The sequence below is a fragment of the Mus musculus genome, chromosome 2 (assembly GCF_000001635.26).
Source record: "Mus musculus strain C57BL/6J chromosome 2, GRCm38.p6 C57BL/6J".
Classification (NCBI taxonomy): Eukaryota; Metazoa; Chordata; class Mammalia; order Rodentia; family Muridae; genus Mus; species Mus musculus.
This window is the reverse complement of record NC_000068.7, coordinates 165,373,988-165,390,279: the sequence shown is the minus strand read 5'-3', so window position 1 is coordinate 165,390,279 and position 16,292 is coordinate 165,373,988. Positions and strand designations below refer to the sequence as shown.

The following is a 16,292-nucleotide window of genomic DNA, read 5'->3' as shown; positions in this document are numbered from 1 at the left end:
TCCCATATGGCTAATTTCTAATTCATTTTCAAATCTTCTATATTAATTTTCTTGTTCCTTACTTGACTTAAAAAAATACTAAATTGAAGTTATTTCTAGAAGCACTATTAATAATTGAGCCCACTCTTTCACTTATTATATCTAGAAGCCAACTGCATTCCCTTCCCCCATACATTTGCTTTTAAAATCTATCTTTCCCCAAAGTCATTTCAGTTTTCTTTTGACTTGGCATGGGTTCGGGTACATACCCCTGAGAATGGCCCGGCACACACATGGAGCTTGCAGATCTGGGTCCTCTCTCTCGACCATGTGGACCCCTGAGACCCACAGCAGGTCATCTGGTTTGTTGGCAATGCCTTTATTTACTGAAACATCTTGCAGACCCACCATGTATTTATTGCTCCATAACAAACTACCCCCAAAATCTGGTGGCTTAAAATGATGCAACTGGTTATTTCCTCCGTGCTATGAGGCTACTGGTACGGACTTTGTGGCTCTGTGTGTGCTTACAGGTATGCACTTTGTGGCTCTGCTTTATGTGAGTCTATATGCAACTGAGGCCACCCAAGAATGTAACTGCATGCAATGTTCAGGGTGGCTCACTCCCTGCATCTGAAGTCTTGACAAGGATCCCTGGAAGGGGAGGCATGGCTGGGTTTCTGGGAAATATTTGCCTTTTCTCCACATTGCCTCTCTGCTTCTTTTGGTTTCCACTTGATCTCTGGTAACTAGTTAACTAAAGTCATACACAAACTCTAGGAACACCGCAAACAAACCGGACTGCCAGGATATCAGGTTTGCTTTTTGAAGCCTGCAGTGTCCCTTCTTATGACCCCTTTATTTAAATTACATCATGGCCACGTTTGATGTGGGAGACAGTATACAAGCATTGAATCCCTGGAAGTCTGGCTCACTGAGAGCTATCTCTCAGCCTCTGCATCTCGAAGTTCCTTTTGGTATTTAAACATAACAGATAACTGTGTCAGAAACTGTCTGGCCTTCCAGTGACTAAGATATTCCATAGCTTTCCTCTTTTAAAATATATACACGGGGGCTGGTGAGATGGCTCAGTGGTTAAGAGTGCCGACCGCTCTTCCAAAGGTCCTGAGTTCAAATCCCAGCAACCACATGGTGGCTCACAACCATCCGTAACGAAATCTGATGCCGTTTTCAGGAGTGTCTGAAGACAGCTATAGTGTACAGTGTATAAATAAATAAATAAATATTTTAAAAAAATAAATAAAACAAAATATATACACGTATTCAATTTGTCCTCATGGATGAAGAGCAGTTTCTATATTACTTGGATTAAATATAATTGGTCATGTTAAAATATATTGTTAAGATGGCGCAGTGATTTATAGCAGAGGAGCAGAGTTCAATTCCCAGCACCTACATGATACCATCTTCTGGCCTTCTTAGACACGGGGTACCAAGCACAGCACGCAAGTAGTGGACAGACATACATGCAGGCAGGCAATATATCAATACATATAAAATAAAATAAAATAAAAATTGAAAATATTATACTGTTAAAATATTTTGCCATTACTTATTGTGACTTCTCCTTCTGTAAAATTGGCAGGAGAGTATGCACCTGTCAGTAAAGTCAGTAATAAACAGGATGGCGATTATTTTCTTTTAAGATATTTAGAGATGGTTTGATTCTTTGTTAGGGGGTCTCTTCTGTAATTTTGGGAAGGTCGTCGATACATTTTTATTCTGCTTACAACTGTTTGGTTATTATTTTTTTCTTAATACACTGTTGGAATTTCTTTACAGAGCTCTAATTTTTTATTCTCACACTTCTTCTTGTACTCATGGTTTTTACTCGTAAATTACTGTGATTAAAGCCCTAGCGCCTCAGAGGCTATCGGCTGGGTGGGGGCCGCAACTCCCTGTGGGAAATGTAGTCCTGGAAAGACTACAGCACCCTTTGGAGAACCGTGGGAATGGCCGCTCCGAGACTCTGCGCATGCGCGGTCTCCTAGGCTCTATGGATGCGTTTCCGTTTCGTGGGGCTCTTCCAGGCGAGGCTCGAGGGGCCTCTGTGCGCCACAATTGCCTGGGGCCTTCTGGGAGCTACAAAAGAAGCGAGGTTTCCCCTGAGCCAGAGGAATTCCGGGTGGCGACTCCGGGGCAGGATCAGAAGAACCAGCGCCTTCCTGGGGCCCGCGGAGGCTTGCGCGTGTCCAGGGGCCGGGCGAGGCTAGCGGGCGCCCCCGGGGCTGCAGGCCTCCGGGCGGGCAGCCTGGGAAGGAGAGAGGTGTGTGCGTGCAAAAAGCGGATCCCAGCAGTCCTGCGGATGCCCTTGGCCCGGTAAAGCTTCGGGGGGCTGCTTAAGGGTTGAGCTGCGATTGAGGGAATGAGCAGGTCTGATTTCATTGGCGGGTCTTTCGTTTGGGAGGGAAGGGATGCCAGCCATGGCTGAGAAAAAGGCCTCTGCATCACTTCGAACAAATGCGTGTCGTTCATTAGAGTCCCCATTCTGTTTCGCCAGAGTTGCTCAAACCCCGTCCATCACCATCCTGGAGTTTACTGGTTTCCTTTATATAGAAGAATGACCCAAGAGTATCTACAGGAAAGGGTTTTTATGAGAGTCGAACTTCTTCTCAAGTGAGGAAGGCAGCTATTTTGACCATTTAGGTAGTTTGCTAGTGCCAGAACCAAGAATTGAAATCTGGTGTGTTGATTCGAAGGCCAGGGCTTTGTCTTCTGCTACACTGAAGCAGAGGCCTCCCTCTCATGAAACTGCAGTTAAGCTTGGGGGAGGGGAGCAGAGTGATACGCATCTTAAACCCCTCACTCCCTCTGTCTGGTTTTCTGATTTCATCTGCTGAATGCATTAGTAGGAAAACAGGTAATTGATACCCAAAAAACTAGATGGTAGGTAGGTAGATAGATAGATAGATAGATAATTGATACCCAAAAAACTAGAGGGTAGATAGATAGATAGATAGATTGATTGATAGAATCTCAGAGTTGCTGGCCTGCTCTTTCAGGCTTCATATATACTAGAGCTTATTGATATGATCTAATATGAACTCTGAAGTGTTGTTTGTTTTTTAAGGAGACCTGAATAAGACAGTAGTTCAATTCACACCTTTGTTTCCTTTCACACAGTAAGAAAAGCTCTGATTAGTCCATTCAAAACTGCCCTGGGCCTTCCCTCCGCAGACGCTTTCTGTATGACGCAGGTCGAAGGGTCCTTTCCTTCCAGGGCATGTCTGTGAGTCACTGTCGAGCTGCTAGCCAGTCTGCTGATCACATTCCCTGTTCTTCCTCACCCAGCCCTTGGATCACCGGTGGTTCCTGGCCCTTTCTTGAGAACGCCTGGAAATGGACAGTACCCAGGTAAGTCACCGAGGGATTCACGTCCCACCGTTGGCAGTGGCTGTTCATAGACCCGCAGCGAGTACATCTGGATGTGGTAGACGTGTATAAAAAGGCAGCGCCAGGGAAAGTAAGGGAAGCAGATCAGTACCAGAGAAGTGAACCCCAATAAACAGAAGGCATTGCCAGATGTGCTGGAGCACGCCTTTAATCCCAGCGCTTGGGAGGCAGAGGCAGATGGATCTCTGAGTGAGAAGCCAGCCTGGTCTGCATAGAGAGTTCCAGGACAGCCAGGGCTACACAAAGAACCCTGTCTTGAAAAAAACAATAAACAAACGGATAAATAATAAACAGAAATTATTCACCCCGGTAGGCTTGTTTAGGTTGTATGACAAAGACCCAAGTAGTAGGAAGTAGGCTGTTACCATGGTTTTTCATCATTTATTTATAAACATGTTCTTAGAGAATCTATGAGCAGATGATGCGAAATCACCTTTGCCAACAGCAGCTGTAGATTCCCTTGACTTACAGCTTGGCAAGGCCTCATAGTTACAGATGTCTAATCTATTTTCAGAGGTGTAGACAGCCCTCTGATCGTTCTCCATAGTGTAATGATAAAACCTGCACTCAGTGGGTTACGTGTGCCTCAAATGGTGCCTGTTGCTGCTCCTTTTTATCTCTGGTGCCTTTTTAGAAAGTGTGTGTGTGTGTGACTGTAAAGAGGAGACAGGCTCACGCTGATAATTCTCCTTCTGCCTACTGAGTATTTCAGCTCTGCTTTTAAAACAGGCAGCTCGGGGCACACTTTGACTTTAGATCCTGTGATAAAACTATTTCACTTGCTTCTCTAATGTCAACTCACTCCATGTCCACGACCCGTGTTGTGACCAAAATCAGTGATCATTCGCTTATTTTCAGACTTAGTATTTCTACTCCGTGCTTCACCAAACCCCTTGCCCTTACAGTGTGACTGTCTCTCCCCAGACCGTACCTCTAACCATGTCTAGCTTTCACACCACTCTCTAACTCGCTAATTGTTTCCTCTCTTAGACCCACTGCACCTGCCTCTGCCACCGACATTGTGTGCTTATTCCAGTCTTCTCTCTGCTTTCCTCTGTGTCATCTAGAGTTTTAACTGGAACCCTCTCACCGCTGAAATCTTCCTTCCTGTCAGACTCTCAGGGTGAATTCTCTTGCTGTACTTCTCTGCAAGCGGTCTGCAGAAGGCTCTTGGAGTTCTCCGGTGCAGAACAGAAATAATGTCCCCACCTCTGTTCAGTGTGCAGCCACCTCACTGTTCTCTGCCGACGCTGCTAAGCCTTCCACAAGCTAGAAAGAAAATAAGCCAGGTGTGGTGACTGAGGCCTACAGCTCCAGGACTCAGGGAGCTAAGGCAGGAGAATTGCCATGAGTTGAGGCCAACCTGGGCTACATTGTGAAACTGTCTCAAAAGTGGGGAGGGGGAGAAGAAGAAAACGAGGTGTGTGTCTGGTCCTCCTGTTCCTTGTTTCCTGTCACAGGCAGTTGTCAAGCCTTGTGAAGGTCTCATGCGAGTCAGTCCCTACCTCCCTTCTAGGCCTGCTTCCCCGACCTCAGTTCCTGTCTTTGGGATTGTCAGAGATTTCCCCATGGTCTATCCACATCTTTCTCAAGTGTGTTGTTCACACTTGCCTGTCTTGCTAGCAATACCCATCTGTAACGTCTCGATGCCACACTGCCCGAGCAGGTCCACACTAGTACAAGATGAAAGTCCAGCATTCTTGGTTTGACTTAACAAGGCCAGGTACTTCCTGGCCTTTTCCTGCTTTTCTTTCATTCCTGCCACTCCAGACTTTTCGTTTAACAGCTGCGTGTTGATCACTGTGTTGTGTGTACCGGATGCTGCACCTGCGGCTTGGCAAAAGCCAGCACCTCTGCGCTCATGGAGATGGAGCTGGTGGAGGACTGGCTTTCCTGTCCAGCCAGGTGTGGTGCTGTTTGTGTGATTTGTGGTTCTCCTCCATAGCGTGTGCCTGTTGGCTGCTTGGGTTTGGGGAGTTGAGAAGCATCACAGTGGAATCAGGCGAGTCCACAGACATCTGTGGGGAAGTGCCTGCCCTCAGGGTTGCGTTTTCTCCTGGCTGTTACTCTCTCCCTCCCTCCCTCCCTCCTTCCCTCCCTCCCTCCCTTCCTCCCTTCTCCTGTCCTCCTCCTGAAGGTGACAAGTTCACTCATCCCTCATGGCCCTTTCTGTGTTTTACACGGATATTGTTACTATGTGATCTCTCTCCTCTCCTTTCTTACATAACGTTACACGGTAGCTATCGCTGCGCCTCTTCCCCCTCACGGTGCCGCCTAGAGCTCATTCCGTGTCAGTCTAGAGACGGTAGCGTTTTGCCTTCAGATACTGTTCCCATAACCAGTCTCCTCCATGAGCTCCAAAACCTGCTGTCACCTGCCAGGGTCGGTGCCTTTAGACTCTTCTCGTCCCTCACCCACTGAAGCGCCCTGTGGAAGGGCATCCTGATCGTCTTCCCCTTTGATTGGACCTTTTAGCTGTTTCCCATGTTTCCATATAGGGAGCAGCAAGCCTTTTCTGGGGGACCGTATGCCAGCTGTTTTCAGTTTTGCTTGGACACATGATCTCTGTTAGCTCTAAATGCAGCAGTTTGCAGAATGGAAAAGGTCACGGACAAAGTGTGAACCAGGCACTGACCAGACTGAGCCACCGAGGCAAGATGGACCCAGAGGCAGTGGCTTGCCACCACCCACACACGAGTGTCACCTCCAGAATGCACATTGTCCTGATGCTCTAGGGGTTACAGGCCCCTCTGTGTTCTCCAGAGTGGACGGTGGGGTGCATTCTGGCAGCCCCTGGGGTCATCGTCATGTTCATCTCTTGGCCAGAAGCATAAGCAAACGATGACGTGTTCCTGGCGTCTACATGGTTATTGGCATTCACATACTGCTTATCCTGGAGTTACAGTATGGCTTCCACACTAGGTCGTCTGTACATTGAAAGAGTGTTTCCTGATGCGTTGCAGTAGCAGAAACCTATATGACTGACTGGAAGCTCAAGGGCCTCTGTCTCTGCCTGCCCCCTGGTTTCTTTCCTACAAAGGTCACTCTTCAACTGTCATGTGTGTGTGTATGTGTGTGTGTGTTGTGTGTATGTGTTTGTGTGTATGTGTGTGTGTGTGTGTGTATATGTGTGTGTGTGTGTGTGTGCTTCCTAAGTGTATTTCTCAGTGAACACGCTGTGGCAAGATGTACTTTCTGTGAGGACTAAAATCATCAACTCGCAGAAGTCTCCCTTTGTCCAGCATGTATGTTCCTGCCTGAGGTGCAGTCCTGCGTGTGTCACCTGTCCTACTGGGTGCTCCTTCAGAGCAAGAGCAAGTCAGTAATCCAGGAGTCCCAGGACACGGTATAAGCCTGCACATTTAAAGCACTCATTCACATTTAAGTTAGCCATTTCTTCTTTTCTTGCCCGAAGCATCTCTCTGGCAGACACTGGCCATGTGGGGCCCACCTCATGTTTCTTATTCTTCCTCATCGCTGTTGCTCAGGTCCAGTATCTCAGATGGAACTTGCTCTTTCAGAGATCAATCTCCTTCAAGGACTTGGCTGTGGACTTCACCCGCGAGGAGTGGCAACGTCTGGGCCCTGCGCAGCGTCTCCTCTACAGGGATGTGATGCTGGAGACCTACAGTAACCTCATCGCGGTGGGTGAGTGCAGCCCCCACACAGAGCCCAGGGGCAGCCTCATCGAGGTGGGTGACTGGAGCCCCCACACAGTACCCAGGGGCAGCCTCATCGAGGTGGGTGAGTGCAGTCCCCACACAGTACCCAGGGGCAGCCTCATCGAGGTGGGTGACTGGAGCCCCCACACAGTACCCAGGGGCAGCCTCATCGAGGTGGGTGAGTGCAGCCCCCACCCAGAGCCCAGGGGCAGCCTTTCTTCTGTGTCAGAGAACACAGCAGTAGTGACTTCTGTCACAGGGGAGAAAGCTGGTGACCATTTGTACACATATGCATGTGCATGCGTGCACACTACTCTTCACCAACTTGTACCAGCCCCATTTGAGCTAGCAGAAGGCATCTCCATCGCTCCGTTTCCCCGACCTTTAGTCCTTGATGTCCACAGAGCTTGGCTCAGGTTCCATACTGTTTCTTATTCACAGGGCTTCATGTGAGCAAACCAGATGTGATCTTAAAACTGGAGCAAGGAAAAGAGCCCTGGGTAGTGGAAAACTTGTCACGACAGAACCACGCAGGTAAGTGTGATGACCAAGTGGGTAAAACTGAAGAACTCGAGTCCAGGCTGGTCCATGACCACAGCAGGCACCTATATGATCTTCTTCTGGAATCTTCTAGGACCTAGAGCTCTAGAAGTGATGGATGGGGAAACCAGCTCTCATAGACACTACAGTGTTCTCCTCAGATAGTCTGGTCACTTAACTGAGCGTATAAAAGCGTTCGGCTTTAAGTGCTCTATCCATGGAATGCAAGTGCCTTCACTGTGCACTGATTCCTTCATCTTTCCCCACATGCCCACCAGATGTCTTGCTTACTGCGATATAGCTCGTGCCCCTCACTGCCCACTTGAGGTTCCTGCTTCGTTGCATTTGCATAAATGCCAGAGTTCTCATCACTGAAAAGATGTCCAGTCGGCCCCTCCCTCCTACTGCTTCTGAGCCCTGGCTCCCGGAATCCTGCTTCATGCTGCGTGCGTTCCACTTAGTTCACACCAGGTCCTTGTCCTCTCACCAGGTCAGCCATGGAGAGCTATTGGGGACTGTCCCTGCTGCAGTGTTTCTGTCGGCGTCCAAGGCTCTTATGTTCTTGCCAGTTTCTGCTTTCTCTGACCTGGTTTAGTGAGCTGGTGTAGACGAGTTTGCTTTTGTCCCCTGACCCCTCCTCTCTCTCATCCTTTGTGGCTTTGTTTCCATAAAGTAGGGAGACATTTACCCTTAATCTCTTTAACGCTGGAAAGCCAGCGCTGAAGCTTTGGCCCCCGTAAGATTGTCAGAGGTTCACAGAACTCACATATCAATGTCACTTCTGTTCCTTCCTTCCAGAAGATGATGAGCCCTTAGAGAAGGACAAGAAAACACAAGACAAACATTTGAAGCAGTTTTCAGTCGTCAATAGCAAACCAATGCTGGAAAAGGCCAATCTGTCTGAGAAAACAGTTCCTCTCAACATGAATAGTGTTTCTTCGGGAAAAACACTCCATAAATATGACCCTGGCGGAAATGGCTTAGAAAATAACTCAGAAAAAACCATTGCAAAGCCAAGCAAAGCCAATGGGAAAGTAGCTGCTGATCAGGATGGGCGAGGAAAGCCAGCTCTGCACACCAAGGCTGACAGAAGTCACTCTGCGGCAAAACGGTACAGACGTAATGAAGTTAGGGATGTCAAGGGTCAAGGTGAGGGTCTCACTCAACAACAGAATACGCAGTCTGCAAGTCAGCCCTCCGAGCATCGTGAAGGTGAACAGGAGTCAGCCGGCGCTGCGAGGTCGGAGGAGCAGCCTGAGCGGAAGCGGAATGAATGCGCCGAGTGTAGGAAGACCTTTTCAAAGAGGTCCACTCTCATTGTCCACCTGAGAATCCATACCGGAGAAAGACCCTACGCCTGCAATTACTGTAGGAAAACTTTCCGTATAAAGGCAAGCCTCACTCGACACCAGCGGATTCACACCGGAGAGAGGCCTTACAAGTGCAAGGAGTGTGGCAAAGCCTTCATCGACAAGTCTGCCCTCATCGTGCATCAGAGGATTCACGGAGGGGAGAAGTCCTACGAGTGTAACGAGTGTGGCAAGACCTTCTTCCGGAAGTCAGCCCTGGCTGAGCACTTCCGGTCCCACACCGGGGAGAAGCCTTACAAATGCAAGGAGTGTGGCAACGCCTTTGGCAAGAAGTCGTACCTCATCGTGCACCAAAGAACTCACCGGGGCGAGAAGCCCAACGAGTGTAAGGAGTGTGGGAAGACCTTCTTCTGTCTGTCCGCCCTGACAGCACACCAGAGGATCCACACGGGGGAGAAGCCCTACGAGTGCAAGGAGTGTGATAAGACCTTCTTCTGTCAGTCGGCCCTCAACGTGCATCTGAGAAGTCACACCGGCGAGAAGCCCTACAAGTGCCGCCTGTGTGGGAAGTATCTGTGCACCAAGTCTGCCCTGGTGGCGCATCAGGTCATTCACAGAGGGAAGAAGACCTTCGAGTGTCCCGAGTGTGGGAAGCTTTTCTACCTGAAGTCCACGCTCACCATCCATCAGAGAACCCACACAGGAGAGAAGCATGGCTTGCTTAGTAAGTGGAGCCGAGCATCCGCTGCGAAGCCCAACTGCAGCGAGCAGAAGAGGGCGGACGCCAAGGACAACGTGCACGAGTGTCACGACCACAAGCGGCCAGCCCACAAGAGCTCCCGCCGCTTCGCGCACAAGAGAACCATATGGGAGAGGCCTTACGAGTGTGAGGAGTGTGGGCGGACCTACTGCAGGAAGTCAGCTCTCAGGCACCACCAGAAGACGCACACGGGCGAGCGGCCCTACGAGTGCAAGGAGTGTGGGAAGACCTTCTGCCAAAAGGTCTCCTTCACGGAGCACCAGCGGACTCACACCGGCGAGAAGCCGCACAAGTGCAAGGAGTGTGGGAAGTCCTTCCGCCACAAGTCGGCCTTCACCGTGCACAAGAGGATCCACACCGGGGAGAAACCGTACGCCTGCAACGAATGTGGCAAGAGCTACCGCCGCCTCTGGACGCTGACTGAACACCAGAAAATACACACGGGCGAGAAACCCTACGAATGTAACCTGTGTAAGAAGTCATTTCGCCACAAATCAAACTTCCTCTTACATCAGAAAACTCACAAGAAGTAAATTCCAGCAGGGTAACAGATAATTTACGAGGTGCCCAAATCCTGAATTACACATAAAGGTGTAAGGCCTTGTCAGCACGGGGACTACTACTGACGAGTTTCTGCCGGAGTCAGAGGGCTTACACGGACGACGTCCAACTCTCATTGTTAACTGTGAAGACATTCGGCATTTCAGACATTACACCAGGTGTGCCTGCCTCCCTTTCAAACCACGGAACAAACACTAAGTCCTACCTGCTCTCCCTCCAGTTAATTTGCATAGCGTATGATGTGGGCGTGAGGCCAGTGTTGATTCCAGATCATTACCAGTTGTTCCTGGGATAACTGGGCAGTGTCTGTTTATGAGTTTACAGTATTAACAGCTCAGACTACATAGCCTGTTTGTCCCCTGTCGCTGCTGTCTAGTGACAGGCCCTAATCCCTTCATCTGCAAAGGTGAGTCAGCCGAGCCACCCTTCACTTCCCTACCTGTAGCGACTCCCACACAGCAGTAAGCATTTGCTAAAGCCGAGTCATTGGTTTTCTAATAAGAGGCACAAGGTGGCTTGTAAGTGCCTCCTTGAGCTTCCATGTAAGCCAAGAAAACAGTGACCGCAGTTACCATAGCAAAACCAAAAATGAAGTGAGCAGATTTGAATAGTGAAGAGGATTTGGGGAGTGTTTGAGTCAAAACAGTGTCTGTGTTGTTTGTGTTTTAAATACCTCTGTTGTATTAGTGGTTTGATTATGTCAGTGTTTTCAAAAATATCTTGATTTTTTTTTTTTAATGAACATGTCCATAGGGGTATGATTTAGAATTTACCTGTCAGCTTCTGAGAAAACGTCTCCATGGTGCCAAATAGAATGACGTAGTGTGGATATGTGCATCTAGCCAGAATGTCTGCCATTCGTGGTGGGTTAATGTCAGGTCCTGGGAGCCAGCCCTGCTCTCTGATGTGCTGTGCTTTTCCTAGGACAATGAAGTGAGAAGGGCCACTGGGTATCTTGTCATGGGCCTTGCCTGTGGTTAAGCTGGCAAATCAGCCCTTGGCATGGCTGCCGTAAGTTGTGTTGTCCAGCTTAGTTTTGATAATGAGTGTCACTCTGACCTGTCTGCTGCCTCCGCTTGTGGTGTTGGGCTCTTAGGTAAGAAAAGATGCCCCTTGTTTGAGACCCATCAGAAATCCCAGTATGAACAAGATTATCTGTTTATTCAGTTTGTATTTTATATCCTTCAGTAAGGTAAATACATATTTGTGAATGCACATGTATTCGATATATACTAATATATGCTGAAACAGGAATATATGTATATATCAATAGTAGTCTTTTTCTGAAAATTTTAATAATTACTTAAAAGATTTGGGTTTGCTGTTGCAAATACAATTTTATCATCTGCTTTTAAAATTACTGATAGAGGCCTGACAAGGATTAGCAAGCAAAGGTGCTTGCTGGCAAGCCTGACAACCCGAGTTCAGACCTTCCGTCTCACGTAATAGAGAGAACTGATTTTCTTACACGCTACCCTGATTTCCACAAGTGTGATATAACATGCACACACACAACAAATACATACATGCATATATACATACACACATAAATAATAAATAAGATTTAAAGTGTTTTTAAAACTCACTGATCAGATTCTGAAGCATTTTTACCACACTTGTCAAAGTGCATTCCCTATACTTACTTTTCTTCGCTTGGTCTTAGAAAACTCCCAGCTCCTTGTAGAGGATGTTGGTGAGCTGTCTTGTGGAGGTAGTTTTTGCTCTTTGAAGATCTGTACCTAGCTGTCTAATTGTGCCTTCTGCTTGCCACTTATGAGACAAATCACAATCTTGTGATTATGGAATTGTTTCCCATTATTGGTTTGACCAAGGAAGAGAGTTTTTTCAAGTCTGGTGAGAAATATTTAAGTCCATAAATGGAAGGTCAGAGAGCCCCAATCACAGAAAGTCACAAGACACATCAGAGTGACACTTGAGGGTCCAGTGAGAGGACTCCGCTTGTTCTGCAAGCCAGCAACCCGGGACACCTATAAATGTGGACAGCGAGACCCGGCTCCGCAGGACTGTCCTCTGACTGTACGTGGGCTGCCGTCCCAAGCACACAGACAACAGTGCAGTTTTTAAAGTTGTTTTAAAAAGAAATAACTTGAAGACACGTAAAAAATCTAAAGCAACTAAATGGAAGAGAATCCTTAAAAGCAGCTGAAGGGAATGGCGACATGTAGGTCTGTGGACTTCCTACAGCTGCCACAAGAACCCATCACACTGATCAGAAGAGTGTGACGGTTCTCAGCTCACCTGTCAGGCCCAGTGCTGCGAGCCTGCTCCCTTCTGACCGCTGGAGGCCGGCTGGGCTTCTCCCGTGTGGTCTTCCTACAGCTTGTGGCAATGCAACTTCAGGTTTTGCTTCTGTCCTCACTACGCCTGTTCCTCCTCACTGTGCATGTCTGTCGTCTCTGCGGATGTCTGTCTATGTTTCCATTTTATCAGGACATGTCTGATCAAGGTCCCACCTTACTTACACGTGACCTCATGTTGATTGGCATCTGTAAAAGCCTTATTCCGTAAGGTCACATTGAAAGTATTAGAGGCTGGAGGGACATTATTGGTACCCTAAGACGTACCCCATGTTTAGCAGATTAAAATGACGGTAGATATTTGTTGTGTGAGACTTTTACTGGGGAGATGCAACACACCCTAGGAAAGAAAGTATGCCAGGCCAAAGTAACAATTACACTGAAGTCCAGCTCGGTAAGCCAGTGAGTTTATTGGGGTTACTAGCGGGTATGGGTGAGGGCTTGCTTACAGGAGCAGGATGGCCCAGAAGCAGCTGCTTTATCAAAATCCCCCTCCAGCTCGGGTGGTGAAAGCTGCAGCCCTGGACCTCCCTGCCGAGCCTGCAGACGGCTCAGCAGCCTGACTGGCTAGTCTCCTTCCCCAGCGATTATTACTGCATCTATAAAGACTCTGAGGGGCTTCCAGATGGTGTGGGGTAACATCACCTGCCACCAAGCCAGACAACCTGTGTTTGGTCCCGGGACCCACATGGTACAGGAAGAGAACCAACTCCTGCAAGCTGTCCTCGTGTCCCCCACACACTCTGGTCCCCAAATACACAAGAAAATGCAATTTTTATTTTTTGAGACATGGCTCTCTGTATCGCCCTGGCTGTCCTGGAACTCGCTCTGTAGACCAGGCTGGCCTCGAACTCACAGGAGATCTGCCTCCTGAGTGCTGGGATTAAAGGTGTGTGCTGCCATTACTACCCAGCATAAATGTATTTTTTTTAATGAAAAGTTTTTTTAAAAAATATTTATTTTTATGTGCATTGGTGTTCTGCCTGTATGTCTGTAGGAGGGTGGCATATCCTCTGGAACTGGGATTACAGTTGTGAGCTGCCATGCGGATGCTGGGTATTGAACTCTGGTCCTTTGGAAGAGCAGCCAGTGCTAAGTCATCTCTACACACACACACACACACACATCCAAATGAAGGGTTAAAGATCAGGGCAATTGCATGTTTATGTGCCAATTGGAAACTCTTTCTGAAGGGGATGTGTCTGATTTCTTTTTTTTGGGGGGGGGGAGGTGTTTCATTGCTGTGATAAAGACACCAAGACCAAAGCAGCTTGGGGGGGGGGAGGTGTTTCATTGCTGTGATAAAGACACCAAGACCAAAGCAGCTTGGGGGGGGGGGAGGACTGATTTCCTCTTCCTGCTTACAGTCTGTACCTATGGTAAATGAGGGCAGAACCTGGAGGCAGGAGCTGGAACAGGCCATGGAGGAGCGCTGCTTGCTGGGTTGGCCAGTCTGCTTTTTTTTTTCTTTTTTTTTTTTTTTTTCATATCACTCAGGACCACCTGCCTGGGGATGGCCCCACTCCCAATGAGCTGGGCACACATCGAGAAAATTCTCTACAGGCCAATCTGTTAAGAGGCTTCCTCCTCCCAGATAAGAAGGATGGAAGGAAGTTCTATTTGGGGCAGTGAGTTGAGCTGGAGTCTGGCGCACAGGGAGGCCCTATAATGATAGATGTGGTGTTGCCCTGCTGATTCATCCGCAGGGTGGGAGCTTGTGGACTGCTGTTGTAATTGCTCCTATTCTGCCCGTGAGGCAGAGAGTAGCCATTCTCTTAGAGCAGGAGGTGAGTTTTTAGAAATTAGCCATTGATGGAGCTGACAGCTTTCAGTTCTGCCCTATTGCTTTGTGTATAAAGCTGGCTTCTGTGGCACCCCACTGGGGGGAGTCTTTGGATATTTAGGAAAGTGTCTATTTTCTCAGCTAATGTCTTCATGCGATGCCTTAGAGTGCCCTGTTGTTTGCAGGAATGCGCTGACACTGTCCACTGACTGCATACAGTCAGCAGCCCATGTTGAAATCACTTGGCGATCTCATCTTCCTGGCTTACTGGGAAGCTAGCTTAGCAGACATTCTCTAAACTAGGCACAGCGCCTCTATGTCTGTGGGCTGTGTGAAGTCAGTGGGACTACTTGGGAAAGCCTTGGCTTCCACCTATACAGCAGATCCTTCACATCTAGTGTGAAGTGTTCAAAAGCTGCACCTGATGCCTGCAGACCCCACAGAACGCCCCCCACACAGGGACTATTATCAACAGGGCTCTCTGGCCACCAGATATCTGGATGTCCCAGTCAGTGACTCTCTGCTGGGGTTTGAGCTCTCTCAGGTCCTGTGTCATTCCAGATTCAGTCAAGAGCAGAGCTCTACAGCCGCTTGCAGGCATTCATTGCTGACTCTAACTCCAAAGGCACAGCTGCCTCTTCCTCTTCTCCCTCTTCCCAGAAACCGCTGAGACTTACAGCCTGCCCGCCTGCCGTGTATGTGTATATACACAGAGGTGTGACTGTAGGCAACTGTGGGGAAGCTGTGGCATGACTGAGCCCGTGTCTCAGGCCTCGGTGTGAAATCTACAGACCGAGCAGCCAGGAAGAAAATGTGAACGTCAAATGACAAAGCCAGGCACATGATGCGAGTGAGTGTTCCATACAAGTGAAACCATCTGTGGTGTCACACTCTCAGACACTGAACAACTTGACCCAAGTTAGAGTGGAGACTGGAAGGACAGGGTGTAGCATTGCCCTGAGTCCCCCACGAAGTTCCCCCTCAAAGCTGTCCCATCAGCTCAGAATGTACTAGAGAGGGCTGAGGACTGAGTACCACTGCTGGTTTTCTGAGGCTGTTTGTCTTCTGAGAGCATGCTTCCAGAAGGCCAGAGAGTGGAGTGTCACCTGCTGCACACCTAAGCTATATATTACAAGCTATAGACCAGTACAATATGCTATGGCAGAGAGAGGCACCAGGCTGGGTACTGTATGCAGTTGTAAGGATTGTGTGTATCTAAATAGAAAAGGCCCAGTAGAGGTGCTGCGCAACTTAGTTACTGCTCCTTGCTGTAAGAAAGTATCCTTTAAAGGCAAGTGAAGGGAGAAAAGGTTTGGCTCACAGTTCCAGAGGTACACAGTCCTCCATGGCAAGGAAGATGTAGAGGCTGGTAGCCAGGGTATGGAGTCAGGTGATGCACTATAAAACTGCAAGGCCCACCCCCAGTGACCCACTTCCTCCAGTAAGGCTCCACCTCCTGTATTCTATAACCTGCCAAACAGCACCAGCAGGTGGGGACCAAGCATTCAGACACATTAGCCTATGGGAGACGTCTCATAAACAAGCCACAATCCGAGGGTATAGGAGTTTTTCCACTCCATTATATACTCTTATGGGCCCACTGTCAATCAAAGCATCCTTATGTGACTCTCATCCGTATATGCCAAATAAACTCACTTCTGTCAATAAAAAGTAAGATATCAGCCATCAGTCTGTGTCTTGGCTTCTTTTCTTGTTTCTGTGATTAAAAAAAAAAAAATACTTGGACAAAAACAGCTTAAAGGGAAAATACTTTATTATTTAGCTCATGGTTCAAGGTGCCGACCATCCATAGAGTCAGGGCATGGGAGCCTGAAGCGACTGGCCACGTTACATGCACGGTATGGACGCAGAAAGCAAGGGGTGGATGTAGGCTCACTGCTCAGCACCTTCTGTCCTTTTTGTCCAGTCTAGGGCCCAGCCACGGAAACAGGAAACGGTACCATC

The 16,292-nt window shown here is 48.3% G+C and overlaps 1 protein-coding gene across 3 annotated transcripts; it reads left to right on the top strand.

Moving 5' to 3' along the window:
• The first annotated feature begins 1,964 nt into the window (after positions 1-1,964).
• Zfp334 (zinc finger protein 334) lies at positions 1,965-16,016 on the top strand. 3 transcript variants are annotated; one of them, XM_011239500.2, is made up of 5 exons: positions 1,965-2,319; positions 3,292-3,354; positions 6,882-7,041; positions 7,497-7,589; positions 8,397-16,016. In XM_011239500.2, exons 2-5 carry the CDS (start codon positions 3,340-3,342, stop codon positions 10,196-10,198), a joined length of 2,070 nt encoding a protein of 689 aa, XP_011237802.1. In that variant the 5' UTR covers positions 1,965-2,319; positions 3,292-3,339; the 3' UTR covers positions 10,199-16,016. The 3 variants fall into 3 exon arrangements, with proteins under 3 accessions (XP_011237802.1, XP_006499440.1, NP_848498.2); XM_006499377.4 differs by having other exon boundaries at positions 8,394-16,016; NM_178411.3 differs by having other exon boundaries at positions 2,021-2,319; positions 6,915-7,041; positions 8,394-12,844.
• Positions 16,017-16,292: the final 276 nt, after the last annotated feature.